The 24691-nt window shown below is 40.2% G+C and overlaps 1 protein-coding gene across 3 annotated transcripts in view; it reads left to right on the top strand.

Moving 5' to 3' along the window:
• The window catches only part of LAMA3 (laminin subunit alpha 3), a 2187360-nt gene that overhangs the window by 745522 nt on the left and 1417147 nt on the right, over positions 1-24691 (top strand). For all 3 annotated transcript variants that reach the window (XM_044065357.1, XM_044065355.1, XM_044065356.1), the window contains exon 8: positions 19085-19203. In XM_044065357.1, the coding sequence (XP_043921292.1) occupies positions 19085-19203 (119 nt within the window). The remainder of the gene's footprint in view (positions 1-19084; positions 19204-24691) is intronic.

The raw sequence follows: 24691 nt of genomic DNA, 5'->3' as shown, positions 1-24691 counted from the left end.
CAGATGCCCTAGCACTAAAAAGTCTTATGCTGAGCATCCCCTTTTCTCGCACCCCTTGATCAAACAGTTCCTAAGAGGGGCTAGCAACTTGAGGCCACCCAGAAGAGCACCAACCCCAGCTTGGGACCTTAACTTTGTGTTGGAAAAGCTCACCCTGCCCCCTTTGAACCAGATTTTTCTGCAGAGCTAAAATTTCTCTCCTGGAAGACAGCTTTCCTTCTGGCCATCACTTCAGCCAGAAGAGTCCCCAAGCTGCAAGCACTCATGGCTGTGGAGCCCTTCATCATCTTCCATGCTGACATGGTATCCCTTAGGACTAACCTATCCTTCATGCCCAAGGTGGTGTCCAGTGTGGCTTTCAACCAATCCATTCATCTGCCCACCTTTTTTCCTAATCCCCAGAACAAGGGGGAAAGGATCCCACACTCTTTAGATTTGCAGAGACAGCTCAGATTATATCTTGACAGGACTAAATCCTTCAGAAAGTTTGATCAATTTCTGGTTAGCTTTGCTAGAGGGGCAGAAGGCAAAGTCATCGCCAAACAAACCATTTTCACATGGATAGCACACCGCATCCATTTCTGCTACAAACAACATGAAAAGGCTCCCCCCCAAGGGGGTCAGGACTCACTCACCCAGAGCAGCCTCCACCTCTGCATCTTTCCTTAGAGGAGTCCCCACCAGGGATATCCTGGAGGCTGCCACCTGGACATCTGTTCACACCTTTACCAGACATTACCACCTGCCTCTCTTCTCCAAATCTAGGGCAGAGTTTGCCTCTGCAGTCTTGCAGGGCATCTTAGCCAGGCCCCAGTTTCTTTGACTGCCTCCACCCATTTCCTCAGCTTTGGGAATCAACCCAAATGTGATGACTGCAACATTGAAACACAAAGAACATAGTACAGTTGTGTACACTTACCATAAATGTAGATGTTCGAGTGTATTCACTGTTGCAGTCCTGGTTTCCCTTCATCCCTCTTTTTTCTTCTCATTTTCCTTACAAGGGACATATTGGTATTTACTTTCTACTGGTGAGGTTCTTCCATCAGAACCTGACTCCTCCTTGGGGGCTCCTGACAGGTTAGGGCAAGAAAAACTGATGTAATGGCATTGGCTGCCTTACTTTATACTGCTGATGACCTGACGTCAGTCCTGAAGCAACAGCAACCGACACAGAAATACTAAGCCTTTGGTATTCGGGCCACCCAAGGGCTACTGTGGCAGGGATAACCCAAATGTGATGATGGCAACAGTGAATACACTTGAACATCTACATTTATGGTAAGTGTACACAACTGTACTTTTCTGGCAAGATTATACCTCCATTCTCTAAACACTATTCTATCTTTTTACTCCTCACTTATCACACTTTGTTTCTGACAAATGTACTGATTGTTTTTGTAGTCACTTAACTGCCCTATTACCTGTCTGTCCTGCTGCTTGGTGCAGCCCCACTCCGTTCAGTCTTGCTAACATTTAGGCTCACTCCTTTCCTCTACCCTGTCCCCATTCCCCACCTGCCCCAACTAATTGTACATTTATCCTTACCCCACATTACCTGACTCACCTGCCACACCCATCACCCAGTCACATACACACAACACTTTAACTGCAGCCACACCCCTGCATGATTAGGTTACCATCCCCCTCATCTCAACCCATCCATATCCTAAGCACATCCTACTGCTCCTCTAAGCCACCCCTGCACACACCCTGCTCCTCCCACACTCTCAACTACAACACAAAGACCTCACTGACATCATGGCCCAAACCACCCCCCACCACCACACTTCCCCCATAATACTGCTCTCCTTATCCATCAGCCTCTACTTAATCTCCATCAGTACCTCTTATCATCACCCACTGACCGAGCATCATTACATCAAATCCCCTACCTTACCCCATGCCACATGTAACCCCTCCAAGCATATTAACACACCCCCAATCACCCATCATCCTTTCCTCTTTCAACTTGCCTCTCCAATTCATTACACCTCACACTCCAAAGAACAACCCAGCCTCAAATTCCACTCCCTAACAGTATTCTACCTTAAAACCATTACCAACATAGCAGCTCAATTATTACTCAGAGGGGATATCCACCCCAACCCCAGCCCAACATCTGTCTCCAGTGCCTCATTCAACTCCCACCTCCCATTTAAACACAAACCCACTGACATACTAATACTGAACCTAAACATTCGCAGTATCATGAACAAAATAGAACAGCTGTATTCAGCTATTTCTATCTATAACCCAGACATAATGATCATTACAGGAACATGGCTTAAGTCCTATATTAAAGACAACCCTATAACTCCACCTGGCTATAACATCCTAAGAGTAGATAGAGCACGCAGAAGAGGTGGAGGTATTGCCCTTCTTTACAAATCCAACTTAAAGGTCCAGCTCCTACAAAAAGAAACCTCAAATTTCAAAAATGCAGAAACTTTACTCGCAAAACTCCTCCTAAACCAGCAGAAACAACTAAACTTATTCGGCATCTATATACCACCAGGGGAAACCTTAATACCCTAGAGTCAATACTCCATTGGACTTCCCACTCCCTCCCCCAAGGAACTATAGTGCTAGGTGATGTCAACATTGACTGGAACACACTACACTCACCAACAGCCACCACCCTCATTAACCTATATAACTTCACCCATCTCATTAACTCACCCACACGTATAGACATGACCACCAAAAGAGAATCAACCTTGGACTGGATCCTCACCAACCACGCCAATACTGCCCACAAATGCGAAACACTGCCCAAATCTTTCACTGACCACAATCCAACTTTTATCCTTTGGCACAATCTTAAATGAAATTCCAGAAACAACAAGCAACCAGGTACCAAAGCAAAAAGACCAGTAATACACTGCTAAATAATCTAAATAAACGAGTGCTCACTGCAGATTTTACCTGTGGCTTTATTGCTTCACCTGACAGAGGTGCTAGTGTGGACTAACAATATTAAATGTACCAACCTACCCTCCCTGCTACAAATCCATTCCCAAAAAAACTTCCCCTTCCATCAATTTTCAGACACCCTAAAATCCTTTAACTGGGCTCCCTTCAAAACCCTCCCCCTGGATAAAGCAGTAGAATACTTTAACTCAACATTCCTAGAGATTCTAAACCAGTTAGCCCCAATCAAAACAATTAGGGTACGCAGTAACCCTGTTCCCTGGCTAGAGAAAAACCACAAAGACCTTACTAAAAGATAGGGATAAAACTTGGAAAACCTGGCAACAACATAAAACACCTGAAACTAGGCAAACCTTTTCCGAACTTAGAACTAAGACAAAAAAGCAGGTCAAGATGGACAAACAAAATCACTATATTTCCTTACAAAGGAAACACAGTAACAACCCACAGAAATTCTGGGCTGCAGTGAACAACATCCTCCAGCCCAGAAAAGCTACTACACCACCACCAAACATCGAAGGCACAGACCTTGACATAGCCTCCAACTTCAACAACTATTTTACCTCTTCCATACTGAAACTCATAAATGATATAACTCCTACAACCCACCCACAATCCACAAAATCCCAAACAAACTCTACCCCTTTCTCACGCAAACCAGTACCAACATCAGCCATTCAAAAACTCTTAGCAAAACTCAAACCAACCACCCTCGCTGCTGACAATCTACCAGCCGAATACCTCCAAACTGCATCTAAGGCCATTGCCTACCCCATCTCCCTACTAATAAATAGATCTATTACTGAACACGCTGTTCCCCTTGTGGAAAACTTCATATATCATCCCCCTCCACATGGGCGGCCCCTGTACTGACCTTCCCAACTACAGACCCATTGCAATCCTATCACCCCTGTCAAAGATTCTAGAAAGGTATATCTATCACTAACTCCTCACCCACCTAATATCCAACAACCTACTCTCCAAAACCCAACATGGATTAGACCATCCCATAGCACCAACACTACTCTAATTAACTTCTCCAACACCATAAACTCATGCAGGAACCAAGGGAAACATGTCTCTGCCATCTTCCTAGACTTATCCAAGGCATTCAATGCAGTTTCTCATAATAGACTCTTGGCCTGCCTCTCCAAAGTTAACCTCGACAATCCCACCCTGCACTGGTTCAGCAGTTGCCTAAACAATGGCTCACAGTTTGTCAAATGGGTCAACTCCCTATCCTCCCACTACCCGTTACATGTAGCATACCCCAAAGCTCGATCCTAGGCCCCCTTTTCTTTAATATATTTCCAAACCAACTCCACTTAGCAACCGCAAAAGCTGACATAGTCCAATATGCTGATGATATGACCTAATCTGCTCTGCATCCAACATCCATCTTCTACAAGGCAAAGCCCAAGAATCCTTCACTGAGATAGAGAACTGGCTAAACAAATACCAACTGATAATAAACCCCCAAAAAATACAACTAATGCTGTTCCATCCAACAAAGCCCAATGACCTCGCCTTCTCCATTCACTCTGCCAACAAGACCCTCATCACCTCAGCACCAGAGGCCAAACTATTAGGTGATACAATCGACCATCAACTTAAATAAAATAAACATATATCCCAAACTATCTCTAAAGTCCACAAAAATCTAGGATGTTTCTATCACAGCAAACAGTTCCTAACCTCCAAGTCTAGAACTGCAATAGCCAGAACTCATCTCTTGTCAACATTACTTCATGCTTCCCCACTTCTAATAAAACTGACCTGAACAAACTTTCCATGTTACAACAAGATAGCTAGATTTGCAGCCAGTGCTAACTCACACTCCCACCACTGCCAATCCCTACATAAACTACACTGGTTAGAATTTTCAAACTTACTAAGATACCACCAACTCAGTATAGCTCATCAAATACTATAGCATCCTGATAAAACCCCTGCCCTAACAGGCAACTATGATCTAATAACAAAGCCCTGATTGAAGTTAATCCATGTAAGAACAGCTCTGGAGAATCTCTATTCTCCCACGAGGTTGCAAAAGCATGGAATACCCTGCCTCCTGACCTCAGGTTACAAAATTGCACATCCACATTTGAAGACCTCCTTAAATCACACCTTAACGCCAACTCCGTATACAACTGCAATGATCCTCCCTGAACCCTCACCCCACTGTAGGCAGGTAATACCCTGAGGCTTCTGATATTCACTGTGTACTGTCATTTTGCTCCACCCATGTGCACTGTATGTTGTTCTTCTTCTTTTGGCTTTTCCCGGTTAGGGTCCGCTAATGATTGGCAGTAGATTTTTATGATGCCGAGGTGCCAGCTCGACGCCCAACCTTCAACAAAGGCACGCCCATTCGTGCATGTCTTTCGAACACCACTTGACCACGTGGAGGACATGCAGACTCCACACATAAGCCACTCCAGCCTAGAATCGAACAGGAGAACCTCTTGTGCGAGGCAACAATGTTACCGCTGCACGACCGCGGCAGCGCTGTATATTTTGTAAATATTGTAAATATGTGCTTACATAGAAAACCTTATATACATATATTGTACTTAGGCTTACACCACTATAAGACCTGTGATCACATATCTGTACTATGAGCTTGTATTGCTTTTAACAGTTTTGCCTTTTTTAAAGTGTTAGCATTCTACAACATGTTATCCTAAACTGTTCTTATCACTTAAATGAACTTGCCTCTAATTTGTTAGCTCTCTTTTGAATGTTAGCATCCTATAACATACTATGCTAACTGTTCTTATCATTTAAAGTATGTAAACATCTTCTAAATGTATTTGCCTTTAATTATTAGCCTCTTTTTAATATGTTAGCATACCTCAACATGTTATATTCTGTAATTACCATGTATTACACTGTAAGTTCTCAGAGCTTTTCTCCTCAGGACTCCACTGAAAATGGACACTAGCTGTCCGGTCAGATTATCCTGGTAAAACAAATGTTAAATAAATAAATTAAGAAATAAATAAACAAATAAAAATAAAATAAACTATAGATATGTATTAATACTGAAACAGCAATCAAAAAGAAGCGTTTCTGAAGGGCTGTCCTTCCTATCACCAACCTTCTTAGTTAAATATGGAAACTCTGTGGTTACATAGTCACATAATCAGGGGTAGAAGAACATAGTAACACAGTAATTTATCCATGAAGCAATTTTAAAGCACTCTTCCATTCAATGTGCGGACAAGGTGATCCGCTGTGGCGACCCCTAACCGGGAAAAGCCGGAAGAAGAAGAAGAAGATTTCAGCTTTTCCAGGTTAGGGGTCACCACAGCGGATCACCCATCTGCTCATGATTGGCAGTGGAGTTTTACTGTGTCGAGTTGCCAGCCCGGCACCCAACCGTCCACAGAAGGCACACACATACACACACTCACATCTAGGGCCAATTTAGAGTGTCCAATCCACCTACAGCATGTCTTTGGGATGTGGGAGGAAACCAGAGCACCCGGAGGAAACCCACACAACCACAGAGAGGACATGCAGACTCCACACAGAAGGCACCCCAGCCAAGGATCGAACCAGAGAACCTCTTGCTGTGAGGTGGCAATGCTAACCACTGCACCACCGTGGCCGCCCAGCCTCAATGTATTAATAAAGACTTAAAAAAAACATAAAAAGGTGTGGACATTCAAAAGCCATATAGCTAAAACAGTTGATGTCCTTAACAGGTCATTTGCATATATCCCATGGGCCTTTGTAAATGGAGGTTTCTTTCAATGAAAAGTCCAACTTTGCTAGGTTTTTCTTGTAGCTTTTAAAATTGGTTTGTCTCAGTGACCTTTTTACTCTTTGGATTAAAATTGAAATGGAGGGATATGTTTGACGTTTACATTCTGTATTTATATATTTGTGATAAAACATTTCACAATTATCATCTAAATAAATTATATCTGATTGCATGACTTGTGTGCTAGTTATGCTTCAGAAGACATAGTCCCATATATTAAATTTAGTAGTTGGCTTCTGTTATTGACTTGATTTTGTGGTCACTGATTTTGTTGGACTTCTGTGATTTTTGACATTACTCCTTGTAAATGTGTGAGTTTCAGTGTCCAGGGCCAACCTTAGCAACTCCAAGGCCCAGTTTTGGACATCTGTCATTACTGATGATAGTAATCTTCAGTGATTTGCAAGAAAATCAAAAAAACAAAAAAAAAAAACAGAAAAAAAAATGATGCAAGGCAGGGTATACATTTTGGCAAAATCGTAGATGTTCTGCAAAATCAGGGACAGTTGGGAGCTAGCAGCCCCATCAAAACCCCATTCTGCATTAATTCTTATAAAATATCTGCTGGAAAAAAGTAGCTTTCATCATGGCATGTTATCACCTCATTGAGAAGTGTGGAGAAAAATCCTTATTTCCCCCTCCCTCTCCTTTCTTACTTTTCTGTTTATTTTCTGTGCAGTGTAAATATTGTAAATATGTTGCAATCCTTAATATAACTGTTCATTTAACTCCATGCACCATTGCTGATGGTTCAGTTTAGCTTTGTGTTTATAGTGCTTTGTAGTTACAATTATTGGAATACTGGCACATTTATGTACAATTTAACCTAACCCTTTCTTAACTGCAATTAATGTGTGGCTCATTTTATTGTACTCTGTCTTGGGCTGACTCTGAAAGTAGTCAAGCTGGATCACAATCTACTCTGATTAACAAACTGCAGTAAGTAATAAAAGAAATAAATATACGTGTGTGGCTGATGATTAAAAATCATTATTACTAGACTCTGCTTATTGTCAAAGATATATTAGCACATATTAATGATAACCCACATGAATGTACACAAATATGTGTGTGCATTAGGAATACGTGTAAGTGGTTTTGTGTCTATGTTTCTGTGTGTTCTTACCTATGTATAATACATTGGTGTGTGCATTCATGTCTGTGTATGATGTATTTAAGATTACCTGTACAGCACTATGCTTTGAAAGATTGTTACATCAACACATCAGAATAACACCATCTCCTTTTATAGCAGGTTAACTACTCAACCAGTAGCTGGATTGTTGTTGTGTCTTTCGGCTTTTGCCGGTTAGGGGTCACCACAGCGGAACTCCGGTCTGCTAATGATTGGCAGTAGATTTTTATGTGCCGAGTTGCCAGCCCTGACGCACAACCTTCAATCAAGGTATGCCCATTCACGCATGTCTCCACACAGAAGACGCTCTAGCTGAGAATCAAACAGGACAACGTCTTACTGTGAGGTGACAATGCTACTGCAGCACCACCACTGCACAACCAGTAGCTGGATTAAATTACTAATTTGGCTTATGATTCACAATAACCATTAAGGGTAGATCTCGTCCACTGATTTTGCCTACTTGTTCTCCCTGCTATGAGAACCCAACAGCCTATGCATTCCTCTTAGGAATGAGGGGCAACTAATGAAAACAATGCTGTTACCTGGTGAAGAATGTAGGATTATTGCTTTGATCCTGTTGTTGCCCTGTCAGCATGTACTCCATATCCCAAGGGGATAGAGTACAGTAAGTGTGTACGAGCGTGTTTTCCTACTTTTATAAATGATGTCCCCTGAATAACTTTGTCTCTCTCTTGAATACAGTACACCACCATTCATACCCAGTCTGCATGAGAGATTCTAGATGAACACAAGACCAAACCAAGGAACACGCACGTGGGACAGAGTGCAAAGGTCCAAACCAATGATACGAAAAACTAAAAACGGACCAGCACAACGATGATGCAGGCAAAAGTATTTATTAAAGACTGAATATCATAAAACAAAAATAAATGTTGAGCAAACCGGTTTCGGCTGAAAAAACAGCCTTCTTCAGTGCTGAAACAAAATTGAGTAATTAGTTGAACAGCTTGAAACATCCTTGTCTTTTATATATACACTCATTTAAAGAGATATTGCGAAAAAAATGTTTTGTATCTGATGCATCCATCTCTTAAAAAATAAAAATAAAGATGAAGAAATGATATATAAATAAAAAAGATTACATAAAAACATTGCATGAAAAACATAGCATGAAAAACATAGCATGAAAAAGCAGGTTAACAATTATGCCATCTCATTTAATCCAGGTTTGAACAAAGCCCCTAGCCGGGTTATCCACATAGTTTCCATATTATTAAGTTTGTTGTGCCAACCTGCTTTATAATTCCTATGCATTTGAATTTTATCAGTGATAGTAAATTTAAAGACAGCCGTGGTATGTTGAATAGTATGTTTGTAAAGAGTATTGGACAGACGCTGGTTTCTAATGGCACTGAGGTGTTCACTGATCCTCAGTTTAAATGGTCTGGACGTTTGACCCACATAAAATGATGAACAGGTGCATGTAGCTAAGTAAATGACCCAATCTGAACTGCAGTGATATACTTTAGATGTATTCTTGTTTGAAAATTCTTTGGTTTTAAGAATATGTTGACAGGCACTGCAGTGCCCACAAGGGAAGCAGCCAAGCAATGGGTCACCAAATAAAGTGGTTTGGACAGGTATTGCTGGTGTGTACCTTTTGTAATGTGTCAACCTTGAATGTATAGTCCTACCCCTCCTGTATGAAAAAGCACATTTGTCTGGTAAAATCTCATTCAAAAGTTCATGGGATTTAAGTATATCCCAATGTCTGTCAATGATTTGTCTGAATCTAAATGTATTGTTCCCAAAAGTAGTAACAAATCTGATTGGCTGCCTAGGAATGGAATTTTCATTGTGTTCCTTATTATGATATTGTAATAAGGTGGGTCGTGTCACATGTTTAATTTGTTGAATGGTATGAGAGATCTGATGTTTGGGATATCCACAATCAATAAACCTATCTGACAAATCTTGTGCACAGGCTTCGTATTGTTCATGTGATGAGCATATGCGTTTCATACGCAAAAATTGGGATTTCGGGATATTTTGGATGATGTGGTGGGGGTGAGAGCTGGATGCATGTAGTAATGTGTTATACTGAGGAAACTTCCTATGTACATGTGTAGCTAAAGTATGATCCATCTGTCTGGAAACAACAACATCCAAGAAAACAATCTCTTCATATTCAATATTTAAGGTAAATTGTATATCCCAAGGGTTGTTGTTAAGATGTTGAACAAAATCAGACACATGGTCCTTATCCCCACGCCACACCATCCAACAATCATCTAAATACCTCCTCCAGATGTCAAGATTGTTTATATATAAATTATGGTCCATATCATAGATGAATGATTGCTCAAAAAATCCTATAAAAAGGTCAGCATATATAGGGGCAAAAGACGCCCCCATTGCCGTCCCCTTAATCTGCCAGTAAGGTTGTCCATTAAAGTAAAAAATATTTTTGCATAACACATACTCAGTCAGCTTTACCAGAAAATTGTTGAAATCAGTTGAATATAACCCAGATTTATTTAACCAATATGAAATAGCTGTTATTCCGGCTTCATGTGGTATACTTGTGTATAAAGATGACACATCTAAAGTACATAGCCACCAATCGGCTTCCAGTTGTGAGTCCTGAATGATATTCAGGAACTCAGTAGTATTTTGTATTCTGGATCTAACATGAACCAAAAGGGGTTTCAAATAATATGTAAGGAAAGCAGAAAGTGGTTCTGTAAGAGAGCTTCTGCCCGAGACGATTGGTCTCCCTGGGGGGTTAATAGAATCTTTATGGATTTTAGGAAGTAAATATAAATACTGGGGCACAGGTTCAGCCACTTTAAGTTGTCTGCAAGTCTGTCTACTAATGATCCCATCTTCCATTGCTAAATCCAGTAGAGACTCTATTTGTGCCTTATAATTGGGTGTAGGATCCACAACCATCTTAATATAAAAACGAGTGTCAGCCAGCCATCTGTAGGCCTCATCTTTATATGTACTGTGATCCATAACCACAACACCACCCCCTTTGTCAGCCGGAGTGATAACTAACTGGTTAAGTTGGAGTTCAGTTAATGCATGTCTCTCAGCTTGAGTAAGGTTATGATGAACAGGTGAGTACCTATTGGAAAAATGCAAATCTTTAATGACACATTCCTTAAAGATAGAAACATGTTTATCCATAGGCGGTGCAAAATCGGATTTACCAAATTTAAACTCAGTAGATCTTTGAGTAGAGTCATGATCTGAAAAAAATATCTTAAGATTAACCAATCTGCAGAATTCATTAACATCATTTAACAAATTGAATTCAGAAACAGGTGCGGAGGGCACAAAGTTCAGACCTTTATTCAATACTTGAATATGTACAGGTGATAGTTGAAAAGATGAAATGTTATGTACATTGTTCACTATTTCACCATCTGTTGTAAAAGTACCTGTAAACTGGATGTTCCCATGTCTGTTTCTATGCTTTCTGCCCTCCCCTGCGTGTTTTATGTCTAAAGGGTCTAAAGGGTCAGACACTTTTCACTTAGCAGCAGGGGACGCCTGATGTGAAGGTACATCATAATCGGTAGCTGAGGAATTATCATCCTCTGAAGTCATACTGACTGAAGAATCAGTCCTTCTTAAAATTGACCTGGGCCTTTTTCTGCCTTGATTGCTTTTATTTTTGATAGCTCTATCCGTGAACCTGACATTCTTTGATACTACAAAGGGTTTCCCTTTCTCATAATCGGACAAATCCCGATTAAATTTCTGTATTTTTTCTCTTAATCAGTTGTTGTTCTAAATTAGCCAAATCTTTGGCCAAAGCTGAAGTATGTTCCTGGAAATAAGTTTCAGTTTGAAATGCCTGAGCCTCCATGCAAACTTTGTTAATTTCAACAATTTGTGATTCAATAGTTCTTTCATAGTACCCAATCAAGGAATTTACAAACAACATGGCTGCTTGGTGTTGTGCCAAGGCCCAATCTTGTGATAACTGAATATGTGGGAGGAGAGGCTGGACTCTGCCCTTCTGAGCTGGGAATTTCTGGTTAAAGGTTTATAGTGCCTGAATATTTGAACTGTATCTTACTGAAATTGGTGCACCTTGTTTGCTGTAGCATAGACTAGATCCAGGCCTGCTGAATCTAGCTTTGTTTGTATGCTTGTTATTTCCCTGGAATGCTAATTCCACCTAAAACGCGGCTTCTCAGCGCTTCTGTGGATCCCTAGTGATATCTGCATTGCTTACTGTACTTATTTCCTTGCTTCGCTTGAAAGAAAGTTACTGTTTGTCGTTTTTGCATTTAAGTTACCTGTAACACATTGCACTTGTTACCTAGCACTTGCTCACTAAAGCAATTATAAGTCAGCACTAAAAATTAAAAGCACTACACCCTCGCTCCCCATTTGCCCTTGTTTTCAATTATAAAGGAATTCCCAATATTATTCTAGCATGTCCAAAGGTCAATTGTCAATCTCCTCTCCGGTCCAGCTGGTGAATATGGGAATCTTGAGGCAATGTTACAACTGCCTCATGTACACAGACAACCCTCTCCTCCTCCCAACAAATTCCAACACATGTGAGAGATGCAACCATATAGCCAAACTGGAGGCTAAGCTCTCTCAACTCAGTACTGGCATAACCAGTCAGGAGGAGAACGAAACCACACTCTACAATTCCAGTCTCACATAGACCTACCACGACAGCAAACCAAACACATAATCACACAAAAACATACTCGGAGGCTCTAAATAAAGATCTGCCTAAGCAGCAGAGACCTCCAAAGCAGACACCCAAGCAACCGCTACCCCAAAACAAAACACGTGCAACACATATCTCACAAAGCCAGTGTGCCGAACAGTCACAGCCCTTAAGGCTAAACAACACACCTGATACACTTGTAATAGGTGACTCTATCGTCAGGCACACTGGCGTCCCACTCACCAGGCTGAACAAGGAGAAGGTCACGGTGAGCAGCCTGTCTGGCGCTAGGATCCGCCACATAACACAAGCACTCAGGTCACTCCAAGGCAAGTACAAATATGACTCAGTCATTGTCCATGCTGGTGTGAATGACCTGAGACGCACCTCCCTGGAATACATGAAAAGAGACATAGAGGAGCTCTCTGAGCATGTAGCCCAGGCTGGTATGACCCTGACCTTGAGTAGCATCTTACCCTCACCAAGAATGATGCCACAATATGAAGACAAGATGATCAATTTCAACAATTGGCTTAAGTATTGGTGTCATTCAAAGGGGATCCAATGCCTGTCAGCTTGGGATGATATGCACGACAAGCCACAATGCTTTGCTAGGGATGGCTTGCACCTGTCACCCCTGGGCTTTTGGATATTGGCAAAGGCTCTTGCTACCCCCATAGTGCCTTTTTTAGGCAAGGCTCAAATGACAAACCCACCTCCATAGGTATCACAAGGGATAAGAAACTAAGAGTAATGCTACTCGACGCCAGAAGTCTAAACCTCAAGATGCATGCACTCGAAACTCTCCTTAGCATGGAGAACATCGATATCTGTGCAGTAACAGAAACCTGGTTCAGGACTCCTGAGAGCACCCCAGCACTACCAGGTTATACCTCATACCATGCTTTTCGCCCCAAAACTTGGACCGAACCACAAAAGGAGGGGAGTATCGATATTCATCAAAGATACCCACACCTCCAGGTTGGTGGCAAAGCACAAAGCATCAGAGACTATCCATGTGCAACTAACAGTGGGTAAAACTGCCTTCCAGTTTATAGCCTGCTACAGACCACCCTCCCAAACCCAGGAACCCCACTCGGCCTTCCTGAGAACACTGGAAAATATGAAGGTCTCTCCGAACACCATTATATTGGGCGACTTCAACTACCCAAACATAGATTGGGAGCATTACTCTAGCTCCAACACCCTTGCCCAAAGGTTCCTAGAATTCATAAACTCAAATGCTATGGAAGAACTTGTTACCACTCCCACAAGAGGGGAAAACATACTGGACCTGATCATTACCAACATGGGGACTCTATGCTCCAGACCAGAAGTGTATCCCTCACTGGTAAGATCAGACCATAAACTGATCTCACTGGATATTCACATCCCGACCCCACCTCCTGCCCAGAAAACCACAGTGAAAAACTTCTCTAAAACAAATTTCACACTCCTCAAAACCGAGGTGGAATCCTTCAAAGCCCCCGGGCCTCTGGAAAATACAGCCCAGACCGCAGAATCCTATATAAATGCATTCTATGAACACCTTCAGGAATGCATGGATCATGCAATCCCAAATAAAACCAAGACCCAATCCTCCAAAGGCAGACGACCTGTCTGGTGGACCCCAGCCATAAACAAACTATACAATAGAAGGAAGAAGCTACTACATGATAGAGCAAAATCCTAAAAAGGGAAGGCATCGCTGATCAGTATTAGCAAAAAACTAAGGGCACTCATAAAATCATCAAAGGCCAGCTTCGTGAGAAAAATTGCACAGGACACTAAGGATAATCACAAGGCTTTCTTTAGTTATGTTAGGAACCTGGGTGGGAATTCCCAGATATGCTCAGAATTAGTCCAAAATGACAAAAAATACACTGAACCCACAGACGTTGCCAACATCCTAGCTGACAGGTTCAGCGCAAACCCCCCCCCCACCAAAAGGGCAAATATCTATCCCAGCAGAGTGCTGCCCCTGACATCTCAGATGCTCAGGTGGGAGCCGCCTCTCCAAAGCAAAAACACAGCATCAATGGGACCAGGCGGTGTCCCAGGCTGCCCCTACATGAACTCCAAGAAGAGCTAAACCCAAACATAAAACTACTGTTCAATCTCAGCCTTACTACAGGATATGTACCCAAAGAGTGGCGTACAGCAACAGTGGTCCCTCTCCACAAAGGTGGTGCCTCAACGGACGCTGGAAACTATCGCCCCATAAGCCTGACTAGCTTGGTCTGCAAAGCTATGGAAAGGATCATCATGGACCTCATAAATAAAGATATTGGGGACTTACAGACACTGGATCCTACCCAGTTCGGCTTTGTTAAGGGCAGATCCTGCCTCTTAAACCTGGTTGACTTCTTTGAAACAGTCACCAAGGCCATTGACGAAGGGAAGGTGGTCCACACAGCCTATCTGGACCTCGCAAAAGCCTTCGATACAATACCCCACTCGGGCATTATAGATAAGCTCACCAGCTTAAATATAAACCACTATGTCACTAGATGGGTTGCAAACTGGCTCAAGGACAGAACCCACATGGTTAGAATTGCTGGAGCCATGTCAGACTCCAAACCAGTTACAAGTGGCATCCCGCAAGGCTCAGTCCTGGGACCTCTCTTGTTTGGTATATATTTCTCGGAGGTACAGGCCAACACGGAAGGACTGTGGCTGACCAATTTCGCAGATGACTGCAAACTGGGCGCCATAATCGACTCTCCAGCCGACACAAGCATCCTACAAAAGGGCCTCATAGAAACAGACAACTGGTGCCAGAGCCATGGCCTCAAGCTAAACGCCAAAAAGTGTATAGTCATCCCCTTTGGCAAAAACAAAGTTCCCACAAATTACCACATAGGTGGTAATCCATTAAGTACAGAAGAAGTAATTAGGGACCTGGGGACCCAAGTTGATAGCAATCTCTCATTTGACAACCACGTGGCCAAAGTGGTTAGAAAAACATTTTATATAGCCCACCTAATCATGAAGGGATTCACATCTAGATTAGGGGAGGTCATCATGCCTCTTTACTCATCCCTCATCAGGCCCATAATCGAGTACAATACCCCTTTTGGGATGTACCTTACCAAACACCTGCAGCAACTGGAAAGACCCCAAAAGTACCTCACCAAGAGGATCAAAGGGCTCAAACAGATGCCATATGCTGCCCGGTTAAAGAAACTCCAGCTCTACTCAGTGGCATACCGCCTGCTCAGAGGTGACCTGTGCCTGACGTATAAGGCCATGTCCAACCCGGAATTAAGGGACATGCTGCACCTCACAAAATCCAAATCCCATCTAGCTACATGCTCGAGAGACTTGAACCTCAGCACTGAAATAAATAGGACATGCTAGCAGGACAGATTCATAACCCAGAGGCTCCCTTCACTATGGAATAAAATCCCAGTCCAGGTTAGGCAGAGTCCCTCACTGACTCTCTTCAAGAGGAATCTTGATGAGTGGATGGGAGATCGTAGGTTTACCCCGGGTATCACTTCTGTGTCACTGTTAGACAGAGGCACAGTATAATAACCTCGAAAAAGGGCATAGCAAAATTAATTTAAAATGGGTGGCGAAAGCCAAACATACTCTGGCTAGGCTTATAAATGCCCTAGGGCAGATAGCCTAGTATGAACCTATGAACCTATGAGCCTATGAACTGAGCATCAACATTAGAGACAAGAGGTTGTAAATGGATCCTAAGACCTCTAGGAGTAATATCTTTTAATTTGTAGGCCTTGAATAGCTTCAAGTGCCAAATGTTAGACCTAAGATGTTTCATATTTTTTGCCAAATTATGAAACATGAATCCACATTGTTGTTTGGAGTCATACTCAATGTTGTTACTATTGGTTGACCCCCTATTATGGAAGCCAAACGCTTCCAAATTGTCCTTGTCAGCTGATAGACCTTTCAAGATACCATTAAGGTCCATATTAGAACCGATGTATACAATGCAACAACCAAGCTCTTAAACCTACCAACAAGACTATAAAAGTCTAAAAAGCAGTGAATATGTCACTCACTCTTGGCTATATGGTTATGTATTGCATGCGATCCAATATCTGTAGAACAATACACACCCACAGGGCAAGCCACCAATCACATCCAACACTATCTACATACAGTGAATAATATGACCAATAATGTATATATATATATATATATATATATATATATATATATATATATATATATATATACATATATATAAGATGTGAATATGTTAGACAATTCCTCTCATAAACTACCACCTCTCTGCAATATACAGGTTAATTTTTGAAAAACTGAATCTTAGCAAACCTGATAATATAATCATGAGATTATGACATAGTTCTTGTAGCCGACTATTCGTCTCTGCTACCATTTTGTGAAACAATTCTCTGTTAATTCCAACTAGACATTTGTCCCTAATATTATGTAAAAACTGTTGGATATATTAGAAATCATAAATTTGTATGGACATTCGTCCCAAATAAATGAGATTACCAATAAGGATAAATGTCCTAAGAAGTAGTATCAATATAGTGTAAACTTCCTGCACAAAATATATAGTGTATAGGGTAAAGGTTGCTGGCCCCTATAAGTGCACTTGTGCTCCACAAACAAGATCACTGCAGTACAAAACCATATGCAAATATTATTGGTTAAAAAACTGTGGGTAGGATAAGAACTGGGTTGGAACCACATATAATATATACATACATCAGTTCCTTAATAACTACAATACTTGCAACATGCAACATGTGCATTGGTTGATTAGAAAAACCCTGATCCTGATACCCAAAGAGTATCCTGAAAAAACAAGTTATCAATGGTGTTGAAAAATCAATATTGCTTGGTCGATTGAGCCACACAGCGAATGTCAGTATAAAAAACAAAATTGGTTAGCTAGTATAAAAAAACTAGAAAAACGATAAGTAATGAAAATGACCTTAAAACGAGCCCAACATATGCCAAGCCAATGTACTAATGGTTAATTTGTATAGAATTCCACCGTAGCAAAAATGTAATAAGAGACAAAAGACAAAAAGCTTGTTATTGCTCCAAATAAGAAAAAATGTCCACAAATATTACTATAACTCAGAGCGTGTGTTCACCAAATGATGTATAAGACAGTCAGTGTTTTAGAACTGTCAGACAGCAAAACACAAGTATGTCCTAGTTCACAGTAAGTTATATATTTTTTTATGGTGATCAAAACCGTGTTTATTGAACCATCAGGATCATCTTGAGTTTGCGCCTTGTTCAGAATACATCGTAGGATAACAATTCTTGGAAAGTGATTTTAATCGCGCAAAACCCATATACAGTTACGAGGCTTGAATTTAGAGTTTGGATAAGCCTACAGCGATCCAAGCAATCCAAGTGGCAGCCCAAGTAACACAGTCTAAAGCACCTTATATTGAAGTAGAAATAGTTGCCCAGAAACGGAAAAATAAATGTCCAACAAAATAATGCCACAGACTTCGACGTTGTCCCGTTGCTCCAATATGTACAAAAGACACCCACGACAGGCCCAATGTCAATAGTGAGGAAAACAATGTTTGAATTTAGGATTTAGATAAGCCTGCAGCAATCCAAGCAATGCAAGTTGCAGCATGAAGTATAGCCAAATAACACAGTCTACAGTACCTTATATTGAGGAAGAAAAAGTTGTCAAGAAACCAAAAGGTCCAAAAGCTTTTTCATGCTATGTTTTTCATGCTATGTTTTTCATGCAATGTTTTTATGTAATCTTTTTTATTTATATATCTTAATTTCTTCATCTTTATTTTTATTTTTTAAGAGATGGATGCATCAGATGCAATCCACATAGTTTTTTTGGCAATACCTCTTTAAATGAGTGTATATATAAAAGACCAGGATGTTTCAAGCTGTTCAACTAATTTCTCAATTTTGTTTCAGCACTGAAGAAGGCTGTTTTTTCAGCCGAAACCGGTTTGCTCAACATTTATTTTTGTTTTATGATAGTCAGTCTTTAATAAATACTTTTGCCTGCATCATCGTTGTGCTGGTCCGTTTTTGTTTTTTAGATTCTAGATGAAGCCTACAGACCATGTGTGTGTGTGTGTGTGTGTGTGTGTGTGTGTGTGTGTGTGTGTGTGTGTGTGTGTGTGTGTGTGTGTGTGTGTGTGTGTGTGTGTGTGTGCGTGTGTGTGTGTGTGTGTGGGGGTGTGTGTGTGTGTGTGGGTGTGTGTGGGTGCATGTGGGTGCGTGTAGGTACGTGTGTGTGGGTGTGGGTGTGTGTGTGTGTGTGTGTGTGTGTGCATGCATGCATATGTGTGTGTTTGCACAGATGTGAATTTCAGCACATGGATTTAAGTCATTCAGTGACTTGCCTTGTCCTGCATTTTGACTTGCATCTACTTATTTATACTTTTTGTGAAGTGACGATTAACTCTGAATTATTACAGCTGTTAAAGAGTAATTGCAATTAAAAACTTAATGTTCAAAACAACTATCATGAAAAACTGAAGTGTTACATTGGAACGTCCTTATCGTAATTATTTTCTGCATTGTAACATTGTTATCTTTGAAATAATGAAGCACATGTTCAATTTTATTCCTGCAGGCTGCAACTGCCATGGCCATTCCAGTGAATGCTACTATGATGCAGGTGTTGAGCAGCAGAAGGAAAGTTTAAACATTTATGGGGAGTACAAAGGAGGTGGTGTTTGTGTTAATTGCCAGGTACATTTCAATATATTTCTGCTTTGTATTTGTTGTGAGTTGTCAGAGTGTTTGTGTATTTTATTTATTGACATTTGATTACCAAGATGGTCCAAATGGGAATGAAACCCATTTTCAGTGGAGGCCCAGGGAGAAAGGTTCCACAGTATTAATACATCACTAAAGTTACATATGAATATAAAAATGATAAAATGACATCAGTTAAAATTACATCTGGACATAGTAATGATAGACAATGTGTATAAAGGTAAAAGAATGTTTAACAGTGTACAGATAAAGAAATATTTTACAACTGTACCAAATGTCTCATATAAAAAAGGTTAAGTAAAATAAGCAATATGAAGGCAATTTTTATAAAGTAAGAGAAGAAGGGGAAAGAAAATTTGAATTAAGAGGGAAGGACAGAATTGAAGAAGAATGGGGGTATTAGAAAAAAAAAATGGGAGGTGAAAGTGTAAGGGAAGTAATAAAGTAGAAGGAAAAAGGGAAGATGTGTATAATATGTGAAGTAAAGTAAGAAGAAAGATTAGGGTAGAATATATTATGAGAGTAATTAGCCATGTGAGTTGCAGGAGCAGAGGCAAGAGCTGCTGAAGCATAGGTATTAGTATAATGCTCAGGGGAGGGAATTCCAAGTCCTTGCAACTGAGCATGAGTATAGCGACTGACCAATTGGTTTGCAGACATTAACGAGATGTTTTTTGGATGAGTGCAAAGAACAACTGGTTAGGTAGGAATTAAGTATGGTGCTGATTGAAGAGCAGGATGTTGGTTTTAAATAAAATGTTGTGGGCTAGAAAGAGTTAAGTAAACTTAAGGTGGGAGGGAAAATCCAGTCAGTTTAGAGATTTGAGGATAATACAGTGATGTGATATGGATGGCAGATTAGTGGCAAATCAAGCTATTTTATTGTAGTAGAACTCCATTTTAATTCAGAGAGAACTCTGTATATTGGTTAGACTGGGGGGATGCATAAAATAGGGAAGAGGTAGGTTCTGACAAATGCTGCTCTAAAGTCAATGGTGAGGAATTTTTTTTATCTGTACAGCATACCTAGCTTCTGATGAGTAGTTTATATATAGTTATGAATGTGGAAGTCAGGTTTCATATGTTCAGTAGTTATAACACTGAATAGCTTGATATGTGATACAACTCCATTCTTAGTGTTGTCACGAGAGGAAATGTTGAAGGTGTCTTTAAGGGGGGACATAGATTTAGGAAGAAATAAGAGAAGTTTTTTTGCAGAAAGCATTTTGAGTAAAGATTTGCAGATGTAAGAGCTTATTAGAGGAGGATATGAGAGTCATACCATGTACATATTGTATTATGGTGGCTTCTTTATGAGAAAGGTAGTGGTGTTGAATATGTTAAAGAGAAGGGGACCAAGAATAGAGCCTTGAGGTATATCAGTGTTAATTGGGAGGAAAGAGAGATAGGAAGAGCACCATTTAACAAATTGTAGATAGTTAGAAAAGTAGCTAGAGAACCAGTTAAATGTGGTGATAGACAGACCTAGGGCAGACATTTTAGAGAGCAATAGTAGGTGAAAAATTGTATCAAATGATTTTGAGAGGTAAGTTTTAGGTCTGTGGGATGTTTAGACTTAGTCCATTTTCTCTAAGCTTTTTCAATGTTATTCACTAGGGGCCTGGTTCACCAAGGCAGCCAAGGTGCATAATTGGATTTTACCCATTTTCTTCTAATGGAGACTAGGCAATTTTTTCCAACATCTTTATTAAATTTCTACAAGTGACAAAGGCAGTATTACATTTATATAAATGAAAAACATACAAAATGAAATCACTTTAGTTGTAAACAGTTTACATCACAGACACCATTGAACCAACTGTAGTTGTAAACATTACTAATCACTTATAAACATTCTAGTCATTGGCAGTTAAGCATTATATAGCTCATTCAAATCCTGCCGCTTAAACCTCATTCCTGCTCTGCATATACGTTTCCCACAATTCCCATTTTTTTATATGTAGTTTGCTCCTTCCCTTTGCTAAAGATCCCAATTCCAGTTTTTATCTCAGTTTATCTCAGTTACTATATTCACTACTTCTAGTAAAGTTGGTCTAGTAATTGCTGTTTTGGCAGACACTATAATTAGACTCAGCAAGGCCTTACCATGTCCAGGCAACTCTGATTGTGTAGCATAACTCAAAAAAATCATCTCCCCAGTCAGTCCAATCCTCCCACCCAGCATCTCTGACAGAGCAGCCCGCAGGGAATCCCAAAAGTCCACCAGCTCATCACACCTTCAAAATATATATTCCCAGTTACTTCTTTCTTGCCCATCACACCTCCAGCATTTGCTATCCACCTGAGGAAAAATTCTTTGGAGTCTACTTGGGGTATAAAAATACCTATGTTAACACTTCCAGGCAAAGATCCTAAATCTTCTAGACTTTGTTGCATATTTGGGAGATGTACATATATCCCCTCATTGTCTCTTTGTGAATTGCTTATCCACTCTGTCTTCCCAATCCTTTCTAAGCTCCTCTGATTGATTCTTGTAATTATCATGCAGTATTTTATATGCTTTACTAATTATTCCTTTTTTAACAGCAGCTTCTGTTCTACAGTCTATTAAGAACTCTACCAGAGCTGGACTTTCATTTAGGAGCTTCTTATTTCTTTCCCTTTGCCTATACTCTGATCCTTGATAGGGAAGGCAATCTCTAACCTGCAGTCCAAATACAGTTTTGATTGAGACTAGGCTATTGAGATTATTGTGAATATAGCACTAAATGTTAAATTGCTTCATCTAATGGAAGGAAGCATAGGACGGACCAGTTAATGCATCATATAATATTGATGACTTTTTCTTGGTTGAAGTTTGCAAGGTTACAACATTCTCTAAAGAAGACATTTGGGGGATGGTGTGTAACTACTCTATTAACAGTAATTGAAAAGATGGTCATTAATGGAGTCAGAGAGAGTTCTGGGTGAAGTGTAGTACTGAGGACTAGAGATTAAGATCCAGTCCAGGACAGAGCCATCGTTCAAGGCAGTGCTGAGGCAAGTGGGGGAGGTAAATAACGGAGAAAAACTAAGAGATTATCATTATTGGAAGGATAGTCAGTTGGAAGGGCTTTACAGTCATTGTTGACATTACTGAGAGTAGCTGTTTCAGAAGACATAGAAGTAGATGTTCAGTGAAGGACGTCTTCTAGAACAGGGATGTTATTCCCAGGGGGGAATGTGGAGGGCAATGAAAGATAATACATTATGACTACTAATTTGAAATTTTGAAGTTAAAGATGATGAGCTCAGGAGCAGGAGGTGGGTGGAATGTAAGAGTAGGAGTGAATGAAGGAGAGAAAGTAAGCATGTTAGAAAATAGGATGGTAAATCCTCCAGCTGTTTTCTTTTTTTGTATTATGTCAGAAAGGCTAATGTTATTACTGGGGGCAGGTCTCAGAATTTTTTACGTGGCTTAACCCTGTACGAATTAAAATATATAGAGAATAAAGAGTGATCCAAGAACAAAGCTAAGTTTATTTATTGACAATACCATGGATGATTATGGAGTAGATTTTATGTAGTTTTAAAGAGGCTGGTGTGATAGAAGAAAGAGAGGCTTCAGCGGTTATAGGTCCAGTACTGGGATGGATATCACCAAAGAGTTACATTGTTTATGTGAAGAAGTAAAATAGTGCAAGTTTAGAATTATTAGTGTTTGTTTTAAATTTTAGTTTATGAGGATTAGAGAAGGTATGTAATAGTGTATATTTGAAGACAAGGGCGAGGTTAAGTTAATAAGGCTAGAAGTAATGGGAATTGTATGAGGGTGATTAGTATAGACAATGGAGTGAGGAGTAATGAGAATTGTATGAGGGCAATTAGTATAGACAATAGGGTGAGGAAGAGTGGGAGAAAGTATGATGGGGATAGGAGTGGTATAGCATTTAAGTATGAATAGGAAGAAAAGTACTAGTATAAAAATATTTTCAAATGGCAGTACAGAATTTGGATAATAAGGTAGTAGAGTAAAGAACTGATATTTGTAAGGTGATCAGTGAGAAAAGAGGGATCAATGATTTATAGGGAGTTAAGAGAAAGGATGATTTTTATCAGTAGTTAATGGAAAGGAATAAGGCAAAGACATTTTATAAAAGAGGAATAAAAGAGTGAAACCATTCAATGAAGAGGTGTTAAAGATGTTACGATGAGATGTAGGGAATGGTAAATGAAAGTAGATGGGGCAGGGAAGAAAGAAGAGATAAGTTAAGATGCTGAATGGGTAATCATATAAAAAAGCAGTGATGGAGCCAGTTAATGGATTTATATGAGGAATAGTGTAAAGAAAAAACAAAGAGGAAGATCTTGGGTAAGGAAGTGATTGAGGAGTGAATAATTGTTTATTTAGTTTGAGTAAAAAAATTAGATAAAGGTCGGAGATGTAGTAGGTAGGTACAGTAGGTGATAGGCCATTTATGGCAGGAAGGGGAGAGATTAGTTGGGGAATAGGTGTTTACCTATTTGGGTATAAAAGTAAAGTAAGAGAGGGTGGGTGAGAATTGGGAGTAGGGTAAGGGAGGGATGTGATCCCAAGTGGAGTGAAGGAGAATGGAGTGGTGCCCCAACCCCACACATACAGAGTGCCTAGTGAGAAAACAATCTGTTTGACTGAACAGCATGAATGAGAAGAAGAACCAAAGTTAAAAGTTAAGTTTGCTAAAGTAATTATAGTGAGAGGTATGCACCAGAAAAAGCAGAAGAAACAATGTCACAGTAAGCAAGCAACAAATTTAGAAATGTACTGCTAGGCAGACAGAGAAGCAGCTAAACCAGGAGAGTATATAAAGACTATGAAAAAATAAGAAAGAAGAGGCTTATAGAGGTATCAAGGAAATAGAGTGGGAGACAAGATTAAAAATCTGGCAGCAGACAGAGGGAGAAATACTGAAATAGAAAAAAGGAATGAAGGATGTAAAGGCCTTACATGGGTAAACGCCTCCCACAGTGAGAGCAGTACGGTATAGAAAAGGTTAAGGAAATAGCTCTACACAAATATATTGTTACAATGCAAACTGAAGGGATCCTTACAAGCATTAAAGCGGTGTAGACAGTGGCACATAAAAGCCTTTGGTGAGTTTAGTGGTCCAGTGTGGGGCAGGTAAAAGGCAGGAATCCAGGGTAGCCACTGGAAAGAGACGTATATCAGAAAAAAAATGATCCAGCTTTGAGTTCATTTAGCTTTGTCAGTGGAGCAATAATGACTGGAGGACAGTAGCAGCTTAACTGGCCAAGATAGAAGTAATTTGTATAATTTGGTGCATGATAGTGTATACTTGTTCATCACATCATGATTAGTGAAGATGACAGAAATGGGCTGACACATACTTGAACACTGAATTAATTAATTTTGGATAAATGAGACTAACCTCTGTTTATTCCCAATATCCTACACGTACCTACACATCATGAGAGTTTAGCAAATAAATGATACTGCTTATTAAAACAGTTGTTTTTTTCA

Source organism: Protopterus annectens, chromosome 3.part0, assembly GCF_019279795.1.
Source record: "Protopterus annectens isolate FY-2018-M chromosome 3.part0, PAN1.0, whole genome shotgun sequence".
NCBI lineage: Eukaryota > Metazoa > Chordata > Ceratodontiformes > Protopteridae > Protopterus > Protopterus annectens.
Note: the sequence above shows the minus strand (reverse complement) of the source record. Positions and strands in the feature narration are given on the sequence as shown.